The following is a 19,500-nucleotide window of genomic DNA, read 5'->3' as shown; positions in this document are numbered from 1 at the left end:
CATCGTATACAGCTCAGCATCTCTCTGTTGAATGTAGGGTTTCTCTATTTTTGTTTTATTTTCTGTTTAATATTTCTGTAAATTCCTTTCCTGCTAACAAAAAATCTTATATAATTGGTAATATGCTCTAAGACTACTTTACATAGCCCATGACCTGAGGTTAAAAAGTATTAAATTAGTCTTATTTTTTTAGTAAATAGTAGATATACATATTGTTTCTGTATTAATTATACAGTACCATTGATTGACACAGCAAAATCCGTGTCATACAGCATAACACTAATGTTGTGGATACATTCCAAGTTTTATCAGTAGTAAATGACTGATACTAATCTTGGAAAACTAAACATTAAAAAAACCCAACCCCACAAGTCAAATACAAAGAAAAAAATCATCTGATTAAAAAGAAGCTTAATAAAATGAGAGTGAAGGACAATTTTGTTTGAAATATCTCTTAGAGCAGGGATGCATATGCATGGCAATATCTGCTGTGGCTGTCGTATGTTCATAGCTTAGCAAAGTATAATGCCAGAAGTACTATTTAATGTGACCTCATATATCACAGACAATTAAGCATCAGAGTTAGATAGTATAGAGTATCAGTTGTCCATCTCATCAGGTATTCTCTTTGACAGGGGTGAACAGCTCATACTTCTCATATATCTGCAAGATTGATTTACTGAATGTGTAAGGAATAGCAGTATCAAAGGAGTTTCTTCTCAACTCTAGGGAACTTAAGGTTGATGTGCTTTAAAATTTGATTCCTGTTAAAATTCCATTGCACTTTGACTTCACAGTTGCAAAAGAGGAGTTATACTTAGGGCTTTTCAATAGAAATGAGTAACACCTCACTCCAGATTACAAGAGGCACTTCAGTCACATATGTTTTCTCAAACTTCAAGATTATTCCAGCTGTTTTGAAATGCATATATAAAATTACATGCATTTGTAAAATGAGTGGTATCAAAATGCTTAATTAAAATTATCTTAAATGCTTTAAAAAATGTTTAAGCATATTGAAATTTGAAAGTTATAAAAAAAGTGTCACAAAAAAAGACTTATAAAATCTAGTCCTTTAATATCCTAGAGTGAGATGTCTTACCCATTAGCAGCTCCAAATCAGGTGGAAAAGCAATCTAAGCTTATGATAATTCTGTTAGTGTTCAATGAAACTAGTCTTATATCTCTGCTATTTTATGAGTAATACACAAGTCCATCTGTAAAGGTAGCCTTTCATTTCCAAGCTTGCTCTTCTTAAGAAATACTTCAGGTCCAACTGGTTTTGCACCTTGAAATACTTATTTTTAGTACAGACAAGCAGTTTACAGTCATCTGACCATGTATTATATAGAATATAATTAATATTGTATGTCCCTTTTTCATATATTCTGATAAGAGTAAATGTGATTTTTTTTTGTTTTTTTTTCTGCTGTGATACCAGTTTGGTGAAAGGCTGTTAATGTTGAGCAGCCCTAACCTTGTTACCAGTACACAGATCTTGTAAAGGGCATCTGTAACTGCTAGTTTTCCAACCCTTTCTGCTTATTTCTGTAACTTTTTTAATTTGAGGGAGCACAAGGGAAAGCTGTTTTCCTGGAAAGAATGACACACTGATTTATAAATAAATAATGGATTTTCTATTATTGCAAAGATTTGAAACTAGTAATGGTTTATATTTCAGTACTATTGTTCCTGTATTTTTTCATTCTTTCCATAGTTTTTTAAATACTAATATAATCTGAACAGAACTGAATTTCCACATAGCTGCAGATTTTCATGCCCCAATGTTTTCCATTTTCAAGTCAATGTCACTCCCATTTTTTCCCTGAATATACATTCTTGTATAGCTGTCAAAACTGAATCTAAGTTGTCACTTTATTCTCCAATGCCTTAGGAACTGGTGGCTATGGCATCTATTCCTGGGGAAACATTTCTTCCCACACACACCTTTTTAATTTACTTAATTTGCTTAAATATTTTCCTTTTGTTTCTTCTTCAGATGAAAATAATTAATTTAGTAACCTTCCTTATTTTTTCTAAATTTTCCTTTTCTTAACCCTTGTACTTGGGGAACATGTCTAGACGCCTCATGGGGATCAATTTTCTCTCCTATGCCAAATAATTTGTGACTTTACTATCTTTGATTTTTTTCTTTTCTTTTCAAAATACACTTACTTCCCTAATTTCCTTGCTAATATTCCTATCTGTTGGTGTTAGATGGAAAAATTTCTTTTTCCTGAAGGAAGTTGCTTGAATAACTTTTTGAAACTTATTACAAACCCATAATTGTGTCATAAATTTGGTGGGTTTGTTTTTTTGTTTTGTTTTTGTTTTTTTGTAGGAAAATGCTTATGATTTATCTTGATGCCTTGCATATTGACATATATTCTAAGCAATTCTAAAAGACTTGAGTCACACCTATTCTAAGCCAAACCCCAATTTAATTCCAGTGATTCTTTAGTTACTTTCCCATGTTTTCAGGTTTTTCTAATGGCCCTTTGCAAAACTTAAGATTAGCTAGTCTTTGGCATGACATCTCAGTTAAAATGATGTTTACTGTTGCTTGGTTGCATCAATATTTTTAACCCGAAGTCAGCAGTTAAAAATATCTCTATGGAAATAATTTGAGAATTTGCATTTTTGTCCTGTGGTTTCATTATAATGGCCCTTTCCTCAGGTTTGCTGCAGATCTAGACACCTCACAAAGCAACTCTGAGTATAAAGTATTTTCAGGCTTGTGACCCTTGATTTGTGTTGGAGTACTTGAAACATTTGTAGTTTCTTTGATTACGTTTAGTTGTTTGTTTATTTTCTCTCAACAATAACTGCTTAAAACCGCTTCACTGTTGTGTTCCTGTAGAGCAGGAGGTCAACCTGAAGGTCAGTGTTGGAATGTAAAGGCTATTATGCTGTCTGACATGCACTTGGTGTGAGTAGACAGTTTTATTTTTAGAGGAAAGTTGTATGACTCATCTGCAGTAACTAATTGAAAGCTCCTCTTTTAGTTATCTTTCTTACTGTTCTTAAGAAGACTAAATTGTTATTTAGATTTTCCTTGGCTCACTGTCACTTGGAGATAAGAGTTCTGTTGTTCCTGTGTAATCCATGAATCAGTTCTTAAATCTAGATTCTGTATGTCAGCACCAGAGATCTAGCATATATGCTGTTCATTCACAGGGCTAAACATCTAGTAGCCTATGATCACATCTAGTAGGAAAGACCTCTTCTTTACTCATGGAGGATTGAGAGGCCAGATTAGCTTTGAAATGCTTGAATATAAGAAACTGAACATATCCTCTGAAACTGGACACAACAAATATGGCATTATCTGAGCTTTTCTTCACAGTTATTGACACATGAATGCATTTTCATCTTAACCTGCAACAGCCTTTGTTATCTCAATCTGGACCTGAAATTGCCAGCTGTGCCACCCTCTTTGGTAATTACATAACATGGAAAATATCCACTGGGAGCTACGACTGGAGCTCCAAAATTCTTTTTAATTAGTCTGTGAATTGCACACAAACAGTGGTCTCTACGCATGCGTAACTAGAATATTTAACCATTTCTTCTGCCTAGAGCCTTCATATGTTTTTGTGTGATCTCTTGCAGTCTCTTTTAGAGAACCCAAAAATAAAAAGACTGTAGATTACTCCAAGCACATTAGTGTGATATAGAAGTTATGATTGTTTTGGCATTCTTATTGTACAATTTTACATTTACTGTCCATGTACAGTCTGTTCCTTGTAATTTGTTGCCTGGAGTTTGTTCAAAGTCAATATTTGGCATATGAAAAGGAGGAAAAAGGAACAGCATTTATTTCATGTAATCAAAGTGGTAATATGTAACTAGTAAGATTTCAAAGTGGGTTTGTTGTTTTTTAGTAAAACACTTTATTTCCTTCCCCTGCATGAACTTTTGCCCTGTTTTATTGTTCCAGGAGGAATACAGTGCCCAAATAGTAGTGCACTACAGGAAACGCGCAGCTGTAATGAACACTCTTGCACTGTGTATCATTGGCAGACCGGCCCGTGGGGACAGTGCATAGAGGATACGTCTGTCTCTGCTTTCAATTCCTCTGCCAGCTGGAATGGGGAGGCCACCTGTTCTGTGGGGATGCAGACAAGAAAGGTCATCTGTGTGAGAGTCAGCGTGGGACAAGTGGGCCCAAAAAAGTAAATATATTGAACAGTATCTTTGTACTGTTATCTTATGAATTTGCTGCTTTATATTTGTATCACCAGCGACTGCATGCAAAGGCAAAAAGACCTTCTTCTTTGTGTTCTCACAAGGGAAAAATTAATCTTTTAAAAATACAAAACTGAAGCAACAGGAGGACTACATAATACCTTTCTTGCTATTGATTTTTACGGTGATGTTTACAGTGCTGATTCTGCTGACAGCTGACTGACTTGAGATCCAGTTGGCCTTTGTCATCATCAGGTTGAGTCAAGATAAGAGTCTTGGGTTACATGTGTGGTGTGCAATGCAGATTTTTGTCCAAGATGCTTATAGTACCTCCAAGCAAGTGGTGCACTACATGGATTAGTGCAGTTCACTAAAATACGTGTTTGGATCTAAGTACGATATAACCCATGAAAGTGCATCATCTTAGAAGCAGACCAAGGAGGTGAAGCACAGTGCAGCTCTAACAGGGAATTAGTTTGAAACGTCAGTTTGACAACCTTTGTGGGGGTTTTTTCCCCCATATATATGGGGTTTTTTTGAGACATCCCTTTGGCCCATTGATTTGATTTCAGTTTAATACATGACCAGGTTTAAATACAGATTAGCTGCTAGTAAAATGCATTTGATAATGTATTCATACAGTTTGGCAGTTTGTAAATATACACAACTCAGGACAGATTCAAAGCTGAAAGAGGTGACAGCAGAGGTCATTTAGAAGGTTCATGAGGCAGCTGTTCTCGCACTAAATATTTGCATGGTGCCTGAAATTTGTTTCTTTATTCAGTAGTAGACTTATTCCCAGATTACTTTAAATGGAAACATAAGCAATAATACCAGCACATTCAGTAATCTAAATTGTTGCATATCTGCATTAAGTTGCTGTTCTATTAAGCCATGCTACCTTTATACCTTTTATTTGTTACTCATTTTACATTTAAAAAAACCCAACACTAATGATTTATCTTCCTTTTAAAATCCACCTTTAATGTCTCTGCCTTTGATTCAACCCTAAATTTTTGGGAGAAGGGCTGTTTTATTGTGTCGTAAACGGATCCTGTGAAATGAGTCTTGGTTGATCCTTCAAATTGTCACGTTAAAATCACTGAATCATTTTTAAAGACCCAAACATTTAACATGAAAATGAAAATAGAAATCTTCTTTTAAACTCCCCTTAATAAAAAGGATTCCTGTGGTAAGACACAATCAATATTATTTGCCTTATCTACCTTAAAAGTTGCAGGTGTCTTTTCTCGTTTACTTGACCTTGTGTAAGGACTGCAAAAAAACCAATACTTTAAGCCACATATACTAAGCACAAACAATATAAAAGATAGAAATGGAATTCTAATTGAACTAATTGCCTTGCCTAAGGATCTGAAGAATTGTAATGTTCAGTACTCCTGAAAGATGAAGTTCTCAGTGAAATTGTGAATGTGGATAATTCAGAGTTTTTTTTGTATACTTATAATTTCTGTTCTTTAAAGAAAAAGCCATTAGTAAGCCAATGTTCAGTACTTTTCAGAAGTGTTTTTAATTTTAACCTTAGATAAAATTTCTGAAACTGTAGTCAATACATGTAATTGATGGCAGATTATTTTTTTTATGTACCTGACCATATATAATCTGATTTTACAAAGAAACAAGACAAAACTTGACTTAAAATGTAAAAAGAGTTTATGCAGAGGTGATGGAGATTTGGGTTGCTATAGCTACAATATTTCATGGTCTTTTGCATAGGTATTTTAGGGAAGGAAAGGAAAGGATGTAGATGTTGTTACGAAGGGGCACCAAGAAGTTGATGGTGGTTCACAGCAATGGATCATACTCTGAGAATTTTTTGTAAATTGACAGGAAAATTCAGAGACAACCAATGGAAATAATGAGCTATCAAGTGTTATTGCTGAAGAATATGTATCTGTAAAGCTTCAATTCAATTTTTCTTCTTTACATCTGCTTCTCCCCACCACTGCACAGGCATAGTTCTCCACTGACCATGGAGATCACATTTTCTAGGTGAAAAAGTGATTTGCCATTAGATTTGCCTGTGCTCCCTTCAGCCTGGCAAGAAAGATGCCTTGAGCAAGCCAAGCTTCCCCAGCTGATCCAATCCAAACATAAAACTGGTCTCTCATCTCTCTGGTCCCAGGTGCCCAGCAACCACAAATCACAGTAATGATTTTCTTTAATGAGCCAAAAGCTCCAAAATATACAAGTGATGTTTTTTTTTGTCTCTTTACATATTCCCCTGACAGTCCACAGCCTGTATGCTTTTAGAGAAATAGTAATTTTCAAATTTTTTTTAAAGATTTGCAGTACTTCTGCAAGAGTTATTACATCATTCTGAAAACAAGAAGTGCAGCATAGACAGTTGTTTGTCCTCGATGAAAAAATAGGAACACAGAATGGGGAAAATGACCTGGGTTAATGAGTCCCATATGTGGCAGTCCAGTAATCCCTTTTATATGCTGATCAAGCATCTTCCTAAAACAAGCGAGTTTTCTGTCCCTTCTGAGGGTCTTTCACAGTCTCATTGATCTGGCAATTTCAAACCCTTTTCTGGTTTCTGTCATAATCATGGCCAGCTTATACCTATTTGTTCCTGGGTTAGCAGTGTTTAGTTTAAATATTCCTCCTTCCAGAGTTTATGCTTCTAGTAAATTTATGAAGAGCTAAAAATGTATTTTGCTAAGCTAAACTAGATGGCTTTTCTTTGTAATCATTTGGAAGCTTGAAAATAACAGTCAAAAGGCAGAGTCTGGAATGGTGAGTGAAGAATGATTATTTTAAGTTAAATCCCCAGGTGCAGAATACACTGGGTCTGACTTGCTTTCACCAGATACATTTAAATGCTAATAGTTTTTATTTCTGTGCTCCATCCTGATGAATTCTGGGCAACTAGCACTCCCCTTGTGTGCCTGCAGGCATTCAGTACCTCTCATGATTCTGCACAGCAGAATGATTGTTTATTTGATAATGCTTCTTTTTCATGTTTTTTTAGATGCCCTGAGAGCCTCAGACCAGAAACTGTGAGGCCTTGTCTGCTTCCCTGTAGGAAGGACTGTATCGTGACTCCATTCAGTGACTGGACATTGTGTCCTTCTTCATGTCAAGAAGGTAATTTTATCCACTGTGTGCTAGTAGACAGATTTTAAGAAAAAAAAAGAGTTAGACTAGCAGTCACTTTTGGCAAAGTGCTTATACACATCTCTCTCTGACAGAGGACATGTAATACCTGGTACAGCAGCTGCAGGGAGGACACAGCATTTTTGATGAAAAGAATAGTTATATTTATACATTTTCTTTATACATCTCCTTTTTTCTCATTTTGCCTACTTTTATGTTACAAAATCCCATTTGCATCTTCTGCTGATAAAGAGATAACTACTCATGGAGTAAGCACATACCAAAACAGATGTCAAATTGCAGCATTTGCATTATCAGATTATAAAATGGTCAGTTTTGGTCTTTGAAAATACACATGCTGCTTGCTCATGAGAAAAACCTGAGGCTTTATAGACAAGGAGATAGATAGATATGTAGTTACAGATGTAAATAGATACGCATACGTTTATAATTTTGGCTGGTTTCTTCCACTCAAAGGAAAATTGAAGGAAAGGTAATAAAAATCAGCTGACTTTAAATTGACGTTAATGGTCTGATTTCAACATACATTCTGCTACCATTTTAATATATTTGGAAAAGCTCTTCAAAACAATGCAGGTCTCTCCTGAATTTTTATTACATTGAAATCATACAGGAAGTGATGACTGGCTTAATAGTGCCTGCATATTTATGCCTTGTTGCTTTTTCTGTTTCAACCTTAACCAGGGGTGTTTTTCTAATATGTACTGTTACAAACTCTGTATTACTCCATGTTCCATAAGGTGTTAATCCCTGTGTGGGATGTGGTGATTTCTCACAGCTACCAGAATGTAAGATACTGTGACATCAAATATACACACTTCGAATGTCATGGCCGATTCTATATGCTTTATAAAGGACACAAGCATAAAGGCATTTTCCCAGTAATTCCTACCAGTGGTTAGTGCATTCTAACAAATGAAAAAAAAAGGTTAGGAAGATTAAATTTATAACCTTTGAAAAAGAGCAGAGAATTAAGACCATTGAATCTGAATCTATGGAATAGTTATTTTTTACTGTCCTTGTATCAGCTGGGGTAGTTAATTTTCTTCCTAGTAGCTGGTACTGTGCTATGTTTTGGCTTTAGTCTGAGAATAATGTTGATAACACACCGATGTTTTAGTTGTTGCTCAGTAATGCTTGCTCTAAGTCAAGGACTTTTCAACCTAATGCTTTGCCAGTGAGGATGGGCACAAGAAGCCAGGAGGAAGCAGAGACAGGACATCTGACCCAAACTAGCCAAAGGGATACCCCATATCACAGCACGTCATGCCCAGTATATAAACTGGGGGGAGTTATCCAGAAGGGCAGACCAATGTTTGGGTCAAGCTGGGTATATCGGTCAGTGGGTGGTGAGCAACTGTATTGTGCATCGCTTGTCTCTCTTGGATTTATTCCTTTCTTTCTCATTACTATTTGTTGTTGTTATTATTATCATTATCATTATTATTACATTTTAATTTATTTCAGTTATCAAGCTGTTCTTATCTCAGATCACCATTTTTACCTTTTTCCAATTCTTCTCCCCATCTCACTGAGGACGTGGGGAGTGAGTGAGCAAGTGGCTGTGTGGTATTTAATTGCTGCTGGGGTTAAACCACAACAGTTATTAAATACTATGTTATTTTACTGCAGTTTTAATCATTCTTTCTGTGATAAATTTTTGTTAGGGCAGATCATCCTGAATGAAAATGCCATCCTTTTCTGTTGTCATTTCTGTGGGGTTTAAGAAAGTTCTTAACCGAATGAGCATATCTTCACACATATTTACTACAAAGTAACATGTAGGCTCCTGTAAAACAGTGTACTTGTGAACCAGTACAAGCATTCTGTCTATTCAGTGAGTCAATCTCTCTTTATACTACACAAACAATTTTTATTTCATGGGGTTTACCCATTTGTGTCAGTAAGCTGGTCAGCAGCTCTGTTGGGCCACATTTCTGTCTTGCCCCTTGTGCCAGCTCCTGGCATCTCCTGGAGCTGATTGACTCAGGAGTGGATGGTTTCCTCTGGGTTGAAAAGCAGCCAGGTGGTGGAGAGCCACCACTGGGATTCTCCTACCGCTTGCTTGTAATTACAATTGTTTGGCCGTGGTTCAGCACACTTCTGTGTTCAGACAAGCTGCAGCTGCTGTAATAACCCGCCAAAAGCTGGTATCAACACAGTCAGCCAAATGGCCATGCTATAGCTGTCTGGAAAAAAAAAAAAAAAGAAAAAGGAAAAAATGAAAAAATCTCCAATATTTTTACCAAACAGTGTTTGTGAATTAGATGTTACTTTGGAGCTAACAGATTTGTGTCTCTTCTCTTGATTTTCTGCCTGAAGAGCTGTTATCTGAAGATGACTGAAATCAAAGTTCCTACAGGAACTATTTATTGGTTTATCATTAACAATTAATGACTATAATAATTAAAAATTGTAAACTCTAAATTAATTCCAGAGTGGAATTTCTGTTTCTGATTTTACATGCAAATGATTAGGGCAAACTTACACTTTGAAAGCGTAGCAGCAAACTGAGGTGGTTTAATTTCTGTCCGCTTGAACTGTGTATTTATATCAGCTGTATATTCATTTGTTCAGTATTATTACTATTGTTTTCTGTTTAGTTCTGCTTCCTTGCCTTAAATGAAATTAAAATGTTTTCCTTATTATGTTTAATTTTCTGCTTATGGACAAAATAGCAGTCAGTTCAAACACCTGTTATGTTAAATCCTATTTTTCCCCTAATTACTGTCATCTCTATGTAGCAGCAGGAGAAAAAAGCTCTTCTACTTTTTGCAGGAGGTGTCACAGTAAAGAAGCAGTCCCGTCACCGAGTCATCATCCAGCTACCCGCCAACGGTGGTCGAGAATGCCCAGACTCTTTGTTTGAGGAAAAGGAATGTGAAGCTTCTCCTGTGTGCTATAGCTACAGGTACTGTTAGTCAGCAGAGACTGCTCAGACATGATTTTTCAACTTGTACTACCATTACAGTTTGCTGAATTCTACTTCGTAACAGGTGGTTCTCTGATGGTAGATGTGCCATACCTGGACACATCCAAGGCCAGGCTGGATGTGGTTCTGAGCAATCTGATCTAGTTGAAGATGTCCCTGCTCCTTGCAGGGGGGGTTAGGCTAGATGACCTTTGAAGTTCTCTTCCAATCCAAACTGTTATATGATCCTATGATTCTAATATGTATGATGTAGAAAAATAGGATACGTAGCTGCTATATCAAGCTTTCAGAACAGAATATAGATTTAGTTGGGCCCATGGTGAATTGCTGGTTCATTTTGTTCCAATTTCTTTGCAGGAACATTGCAACAACTAAGAATTATTTTCCAGAATAAGTATTTCCTAGCAATTACTTTGACATTCTATGCCATTAAAAAAAAATCGTCCCTTCTAAACTATCCAAAGCATTGAAATGCAGCCTTATCTGTTTAGGAGAGCTGAGTTCTGCTCTCACACTGTGCCATTCATTGTATCTTCCACCTTTCCATCCTGTTCATAGTTGATTCTATCCTCTAATAGACAAAATCGTCTGTGTTGACCTAATCTTCACCAGAGAATGCAGAGGACTGTTCCAGCAGGTGGGGATCTCCACCTTAACTGCTTATGAAAATTTTCAGGCAGTTCCATAGTATCCATCTGAGCAATGTGGGAAAGCTTAGAGGTATGACAAGATCTGTCTGTTGACACAATCAAAATTTAGAAAATTCTGATGCAGTTGGTTGGATTTACTTGACAAAATTTAAAAAATGACTTTTTTTTGTTATTAATGAATAGCAAACTTTTTTTGGAAGCCAGTGTTCTGTTTCTTTCATGAAACTGCTCTCTGTTGCAGAGGTACAAGTAGAATTTAATCTTATTTTAGTGAAACCAAATTGAGATTAAAGAAATACGATGCTTTCATCATCTGGTCCGAATTACCACTGCAAATTCATTAGGACATCACACTGTATGTAAGTGAAAGATCTGAAAGAATGTAAAAGAGCATTGGGAAGCTAACAAAATCAGTACTCCAGACATCAGAGAAATATAGCTTGACAACTTTTTCTAGTTGATACCAGAGCCAGAGTTTTATCTTTTAAAATGCTCTTCCTTGTCTTTTTAGTACATTCAGTATCAAATTTTCTTGAGCTAGTGCCTTATAATGTGCTGAGCAGAAGAAAGGAGAGTTGCTAGGGAGGGGTAGATGAGGTGTTTTGCATTTCATGACACAAACTAATACTAAACACATTTTCTGTCTACTTCCTTTAGTATCTTTCTGACCTATGCACATGCTGCAGCACATGGACTCACATGTTCAGGTTGGCTCATGCCTTAGGTCAGATACTGGCCAGCAGAGGCAGGTTACAATGAAACTTGAGGTGCAAAACCATTGAGATAATTATAAACATGAGAGCAGCTGGTGGTTTGAGCTGTGGATGTAGCATTTTTTTTCCTCCCACTCTGAGTACTTCAGACAACTGTGGATTGGTTGAGATGTGACAATAACCAGACTTACCTGGCTTTGTTATATTTAAGGCCCAGGGCATTCTGCAGCACTAGAAAGGAACTTTTTAAAAGTAGCAGTTTATACTAATGAGAAAATAATTTAAGCAGCACAATATTGCATTTGTTATCAAAGTTTTTTGCATGTTCTTTTTGTCTCTGTTTTATTTTCGTGTGGTCTAGGCCCATATTCACATTGTGTTGGATCTCTTGGTAGGCTCCACATTTGCCATTCAGCTACCAGAGACCCCAGGTGCTCTGGGATTGCCTGAGGCACCCTCATAGCCATTTAAACCGACTGTCCCAATACTTTGCTCTAGCTGGGGTTTCTTTTTGCTTCTGATTTCTCCTTTTCGGATAGTATTTGGAAGATGAAGCTTAGCAAAGGAATTTGTTCTGAAAACTTTACCCTTGTAATCATATCATTTGAAATTTGAGAAAAAAAAACAAAAATCCTAAGACTGCTTATCTGACTTTATCTTTGTCCAAGACTTTTTTGTGCTTCAAGCAAGGCAGAATTGCTCCACTTGTGGTGTTGCAAAGCATGCCTAAGGGAAGGGGGGAAAAACCTGGGAAAGAGCAGAGAAGGAGAAGAGAAAGAAATGCTCTGACACCTATACAAAACAGGCCTTATTGCCAAAAGACACTCCCAATACTGCGTGAATCAGAAATCAACCCTGAAATTTTACCTCTGGATGGCAGTTTCAAATTTTCAACACATCTTTACTTCACTGAGATATGTGGAAAACAGAAAGGAAAGAAGTGAAAGTGAGAAAGAGGAAAGGTTTATTAGGGCATGCTAGTATTTAAAACACATCCTTATTTAATGGATCCATGTTGTTCTTATGAGATATTATTGTCATTTTCCTAAATCCACTTTTCAAATTTTACTCTGTCATTTTATTGACTGTGAGCATGCTCAGGTATAAATCCATAGCAAAGAAACTCTTTTGTTAAATGGGTATTCGAGTAATATAATTTATTCTTTTATATAGTATTCTTTTTTTAAAAATTTCTTTCTCACATGTTGTATAAGTGTGCTAATACTTTGTATTAATGTGTAATCCTCATTTTGTGGTTTGTATTCACTGTGTATTTGTAAGGCAATGTTAATGTACCATTGTACTTTGAAGTCCTTGAAAATATGTATGGTTTGCTTTCTCTTCCCTTCTTCACCTCCTCCTTCCTTCCCTTGTGTTCAAAATGGTCTAGTCCTAAAAGGAGCAAAAAAGTTAACAGGAAAGAGGGAAAAGTTTACAGTATTGTTACTATTTGTCATGAACTGTCTGTGACCAGTTAGTATCAATAAGCAACAGCTATGGTGGTTTCTAATACTGTCTAGTACTTATGCTGCCTCAGTCTTGATGGCTACAAGTTTAGATGGATTGTTTGCAGTTGATTGCTTCCCCCCTCATTTCAGGTGGAAGACCCACAAGTGGCGCAGGTGCCAGCTAGTACCATGGTATGTGCGCCAAGACAGTCCAGGAGCACATGAGACTTGTGGACCTGGGCTACAAGCAAGAGGTTAGACCCTTTGCTTCTGTCATTTATTCCTCAGAAATCTATAGCTGCACTGGTGTGGGAGATGCACAGAATTCTGGTTATTGTAACCTAACATTTATTTTTATGTATCTTTATATGCATCGGCAAAGGAGAATACAGAATGCTAGTAGAGTAAGGTGCATCCTAACCAGTATTTGGCAAATATTTTTTTCATAATATATCAGTGTTAATCTATTTTTGAATATAGCTACCACATTAGTCACTAATTATATGATACTATTTGTTCAGTTTATTTCACTATCCTCACTTGAAGCAAGTTTGCAGGGGTGTTTCTGGAAAGTATGTGTTCTTAACCAGCTGCTGATTGGACTTCAAAACTACTGACTCTTTGAGCCCAGTGATCCAGACATTTTTGCACCATTTCCACCTAATAGCAAATAATTTTTGCATTCAAATCCAGCTTTACTGTCACCTGTCTTCATAGAGAATTTTGTAGTTTGCACAAAATTGCATGTGTGTGACTCTGTTAAGTGTAGTCAGGAGAAGGGTTTTTTTAGGTACATTAAATAAATTCGGTGTGAAAATAATTGTAGTTCCTACATGCTGTGTAACAGTGATTGAATTGCTTTGAACTACTGGTCAACCCTGAATTCCAGGAAGACTTTTTCTTTTGCCTTTTCTCCTATCCGTTAAAACAATATTGGCTTAGCAGATTGTGAAATTCTGAGCAAGGACACTGCTAACTGCAGAAGGGAAATGCTAAGGTCATTAACTTCCTTGAAGTATTAGAGGAGGTTATGCTATACTTTAAAAAGTCATAGAGTAAATCTTCAGCTAGTAACTCCTACCACTTACTCAATGTTGCTAGAGATCAATTTAGGGCTTACCACAGAATAAAACCTGAAGATATTGCCTGCTAATACAAAAGACTTCTGACTGTGGTAATTCTTTCGAAGATCTATCACTAATGCAGTCTAATCCTAGTAGCTCTGGAGGATACATTCAGATTACACACTGAGAAAATAAGATTTCTATCTTTATTGGTAGGAGTTTATAAAATACAAAATGTTGTCTTGTATTTGTGTGGTAGTACCCAAATCTCTTGACTGCCCCAAAATCAGTTAACAAAGAAACTGTAGTGCATGCAAATTGCTTTTAATATTCTTGTGTGTCATGAGAGTTTCTTTTTTCGTAATTGTAACTTCAATCACGTGCCGTACATACACGTATTAAGTAATACATGATTCTGGAATTACTGGCCATACAGGTCTCAAATCTGGTAAAACAGACTGGCAAAATTTCCTTTCGATACTACACAGAGTTTGATCTTCGAAAGGATGATGAATTCAAGCAGTAGAGTTCACCAGTTTCTGAATAAAGACTCTGGAAGTGTTTTTGTCCCCCCTCCCTGCTAATTCTTCTGCATATTTGGCTTCTCATAAAGTTTCTACGGGCTATGGAAATTGTTGCATGATAGTATGTTATTAAAAATTCTGTACTATAATCATTTAAAGATGATTTTGTGATGTAGATCCAGAAAAAAACTGAGCTACTACTGTGCAAGTCCTTTTAACCACCCAATATATGAAATGCTAAACACTGAAATATGAAATCCACTTTGTATAACATTCTGATACTGAATTTCTATCATGGATACTGAATTTATATCGTGATACTGGAATACAGATATTTTGAATAGTACATTTAACTGCTTGTTAGTGATTTCTGTACAAATGTTTACCAAACTGTGAAAACGGTAGACATAGAAGCATTTCTTTTCCAATCGAAAAAGAGTTGTCTCTGAAATTTATTATGCTCGTGAATGCAGCAATCACACATTCATCTGTTTGTGGTAATTTACTTTTGATGACAAAGTGTCACAATAATCTTGCAGAAGTAATCTCAGCCCGTGGATTGCCCTTTCATTTTCTGTTGATATAAGTAAAGGAAGTAATTGCATTCTTGTGTGTGGGAACAGTTCTCAGTTCTTTTTAAGTGCAAGAGTATGTTGCCAATGCTAGTAGTTTGCTCTGTTTCTGATCTGATTGCCTATGCACAAACACTGTAACATGCAATGTGTCAGTAAATATGTTAAATAAGAAAGAATGGGAATGTACACCAGGGAAAAGGGACATCTGACTGTACATTTGTTAGCAGATTATTTTGAACAAAATAATCTGTACTTTTCATACTTTAGTTAGAAAGATAATTTAATCTGAAGGAAAAACTAGAAGTAGGAAATGATTAAAATTACTGGTTGGGTGTCTGATCTTAAGAGTCTATATGTAACGAGAGCATACACATGCTTTGTTTTATATCACAGCTTTACTATATACATTTCCATTCTTCAGCTTTTTTATCACATTGGTCTTCCTTGGCAGAAGAGATACTTGGGTGAATCATAAAGTTTAGAACTATGATTCATTGACAGAGCTCTGTTTCTAAGTGTCTTGTATAATGAAGGTTTTGTTACAAATCATGTCAGTTTAAATGAACAAATGTCAGGAAATTAGAACTTTGGTCAATGCAGAGGAAAGAGAATAAAAGGGTTTGGTGGTTTTTGGTTTTTGTTTTAAGAAAATATTTTCTTTAGATTTTTTTAAAGAAAAATGTTTCTTCATTATTCATGCACATGATGAAGTTATTTATATCTAAACCTAAGCACAGTAACGTAGCATTTAATACCTAGAGCAGAAGATTCATTGTTGGAGTCATGAACCTTATTTGAGCACGGCAGGTAGTCATGACAATGGTGTTAAATTTCTATGATTAATGAAAATTTTCAATCATATCACTGGTAAAATGGCTTTTAACAGTGGATAAGCAGGGCAGGAATGTATTATAGAATTGCAGTAACTTAAGACTTCTAATTGTCTTTTTTTTCAAAACCCTCAAGAGAGAATATTATGCGTGCATTAGCTATGAGTTTGAGACTTCCTTTTGACACTACCCAGCAACAGCAGGACATATACAGAAAAGCCATATTTTACTGGAACAGCATTTACGTTGTGTTTATTTTTATAACTGTTTCTCCATTAAGATGAGTAAATTGACCAGGTGTCTTGATGAGTCACCTGAAATCCAGGACGGACAGGCACAGAGTGTTGGTGAATACAAAATACCAAAAAAAGTACAAAAACAAGAACAAGAGAGTAAATGCTTGATAAACCCAGGCTACTAGAATTTGATGGGGATGTGGGCTATAAAACTCACTGTGAGAGGAACCTGCTCCAGGTAAGGTGTGCTAAGAGATGCTGCTTTGTATTTTAAGGATGGCATTTATTAGCACATAACTCCAAAGTAGTGGTATGCTCAGTAAGAGAGGTTAATGTATAAAGTTCGGTACTGTGAATGGTAGATGTTATGTTATGCTCATATCTCAAAAATCTGTGTCAGTAAGCCTCACCTCCAGTGACATCTGAAGGAACTTAGAAATAAAGTTCAAATCCCTTTTGAATCATAGAGTAAGGCCTCGGAAACTTATTAAAAATCTTGTTTTGCCAGTAGCTTCTGCAGATTTAAGTAAGGCTTGTTGGACTACATCCCGATGCTAGTCACAGATGAGAAGTTCAAGTACCCAGACTGTAATAGCCTAATCACATCATGATGTATGTGGATGGATGCACATGGTAAAGACTACCCCAGTGACCGAAGAGATTTGCAAAAGGATGCACAGCCTGCAGACCTTGCCACCATAAATCTGCCTCAGAATTTTGTAGGAGGAATGGGATGAAAATTGTGAAATCTGTCAGTGTATTCTGTAATAGAAGAAGAGGAAGATAATTTGTTAAATTTAAGCAGAAGCATAAGTGACCTGGCTGTCAGAGAAAATATCTGAATAGCTGTGCTTGATGTCACTGAGAATTGGCCATTACTAAAGAGCTGATCGTGGGCTCCTGCTATTTTTCATTCGCAGGGTATACATAGAGTTATTTGAAAGACTGGAGCAGGGGACCAGGGGAAGCTTCCCAGGATGGCTGTGAGCACACAAGGAAGCCTTGTAGGCTTGTCTGGGCCATGGGGAGGCTCGGGGGCAGAACTGGTAGTCAAAAGCCCTTTCCTCTCACTGTGGCTAAGCAGGGACAGCAGCCACCTTCTCTGGGCATTGCTTATGGTGGTGGAAGAATTTGCTCTTGTGGGAGTTTTGTGCCCTGATTGAAAGCACAAGGAGGGAGACAAAATCATGAAGGAGTGCTGTTCCTTCATGGAGCTACAAACTACTCTTTAAACAGATGAGGGTGCCTTATTGTCTGATTCTTATTTTAGTCACTGCAAAGGACAACAGGCAGCTTCATTTTTTGTACTGAAGTACTAATTTGGGCAAAAGTACTAAAGAGCACTGTCTTACATGAGAAATAAATATTTTTTATTGACAAAAGAAGAGTCAGAAGTTCCAGACAACTTTATTCAGCAGAAAGTAGTGTTACTCTCTTTGGCTTCTATTTTCACAATAGTATTGGCATGTGCTCCTTCTTAAGATACTTCATAATAGAAACATTTAATCATGGAGTGTCTAGTCTGCTGTGTCCCACAGAGAAAAACCTCAAACAAACACAAAACCATAGCCTAGGCAGCATTGATAGGTGTAAAAAAGTTAGTCTGCTGAAGCAATTTTTGCCTTTCTATAAATGAAACAGAATATTTTTGTTGTTCAAAATACTAAACAATTGAAAAAACGGTATCACAAGTGTGTTGTAAAACAAACGATGTAGAGCAAACCCATTTATAAAACACTTTATGTTTTAGACGTAGGGGTCACTGAATCTCACATCTCAGTGAAATCTCAGTGAAGTATACTTATTATAGTAACACTGGCAAGGTTTTTATATAAACCCACACATAAAAAGACTTGTAAAAATACAGTCTTAGTGTTTCATTATGCCAACAACGAATATATTAGCATGTAGTCCCCTGTGGCTTGGTGGAAACAATGCTATCAGATAAAGTTTTAATTACATCAAAGTCCCTGTCTAGAAAATTTAGACTGAAGTTTATTTCACACCTTTCTTCTGGGAGATAATAATTGTTAAATACCAAAACAATTTTGTAAGTGAATTGTTTCCATGTAAATTTGATTGGTTTTTTAGCTGTACTCGTGTTTTATGTTTTCACTTGACAATTACTTGGGCTTAATTCAGTAATAGAAGAACCACGCTCTTTCCACTTCCTGCTAATGTCTGTAATAAATATAACATGGTTGTATAGGCAAAATAATTAGTCTGATGGCTTTATAGTAGTTGAAGACACTTCTCTGTATAGTGAGCTAATCATCGATCTCAGCAACTTTTACAGATTATAATTAAAGAACCGTGGGTTTGATCAGAGAGGCAAGGGATGAGCTTGCCTGAATTAGGTTGTGAGCGAAAAAGGTAACCCCAGTAACAGTAAGAGCTTTTCAGATGTCAAGTAAGATAATTACCTGGCCAAAATAATGTATTAATGGAATGCATACAGTTGTCAAAATCGCAGCTTGAAGTAATGGAAAAATACCCACTCTTCAGCAGTCACAAGGAGTATAGACCTTTCAAATTGATACTTGAATCTGAATAATAGGAAAATGGAATATAGAGCAAATCATCCAAGTCTTGTCAACTAGAAGTAACATGAATAGTTATGGACAGGCACTGTGAAAATTAAGATTCAGGAATTGATTTAGTATGCCAAGCTATCTCTAATTTGTGTTGTTATTAAGGTAAAATATTTAGGTCTCAAGAATGAAGTTTTCCTGCTTTGATTGCTATGGTACAGCTGACAGTTAATCTGGAAAAAAACCCGAAGTGTTAATCCTCAGGGGAGCTTCTCACCTGGGTCTGCTTGATGTAAATTAGATGCATTAATGTAAATCTGAAAAAAATTTATGGCAGAGTGGATAACTGTCCACGGAGTAATGTTCAATAACCAAGATAGATGAGGGAATGAATATTGGCTTAAATAAAAACTCAATTTAGCTAGATAGAAAGAATGTTCTTCAGTGGACAGTGTTTATGGCCTATCAAAGGACTAGATGGAGAGGCAGTATGTAAAATGGGTATTAAACTTTTGAAGAAGGTTATTAAAAATCATTGGGTTAATCAGTGGACCGTCTTTTAGCCCTTAGCTAGGTATAGTTTTCATTTCTAAAAATGGTGGCCTATATCTCCCTGAGAAAGCTGTGAAGATAATACATTTACTTTTGCTGATGCATGCACATGC

General features: G+C 36.3%; 1 protein-coding gene across 1 annotated transcript in view; it reads left to right on the top strand.

Moving 5' to 3' along the window:
- THSD7A (thrombospondin, type I, domain containing 7A) overlaps positions 1 to 19,500 on the top strand; it is a 130,264-nt gene that overhangs the window by 67,960 nt on the left and 42,804 nt on the right. Inside the window, exons 9-12 of the mRNA XM_010014555.1 lie at positions 3,941 to 4,175; positions 7,187 to 7,302; positions 10,111 to 10,243; positions 13,226 to 13,329. Of these exons, the coding sequence (XP_010012857.1) occupies positions 3,941 to 4,175; positions 7,187 to 7,302; positions 10,111 to 10,243; positions 13,226 to 13,329 (588 nt within the window). The remainder of the gene's footprint in view (positions 1 to 3,940; positions 4,176 to 7,186; positions 7,303 to 10,110; positions 10,244 to 13,225; positions 13,330 to 19,500) is intronic.

Source organism: Nestor notabilis, unplaced genomic scaffold (genome assembly GCF_000696875.1).
Source record: "Nestor notabilis isolate BGI_N333 unplaced genomic scaffold, ASM69687v1 scaffold515, whole genome shotgun sequence".
In the NCBI taxonomy this organism is placed as follows: domain Eukaryota; kingdom Metazoa; phylum Chordata; class Aves; order Psittaciformes; family Psittacidae; genus Nestor; species Nestor notabilis.
Note: the sequence above shows the minus strand (reverse complement) of the source record. Positions and strands in the feature narration are given on the sequence as shown.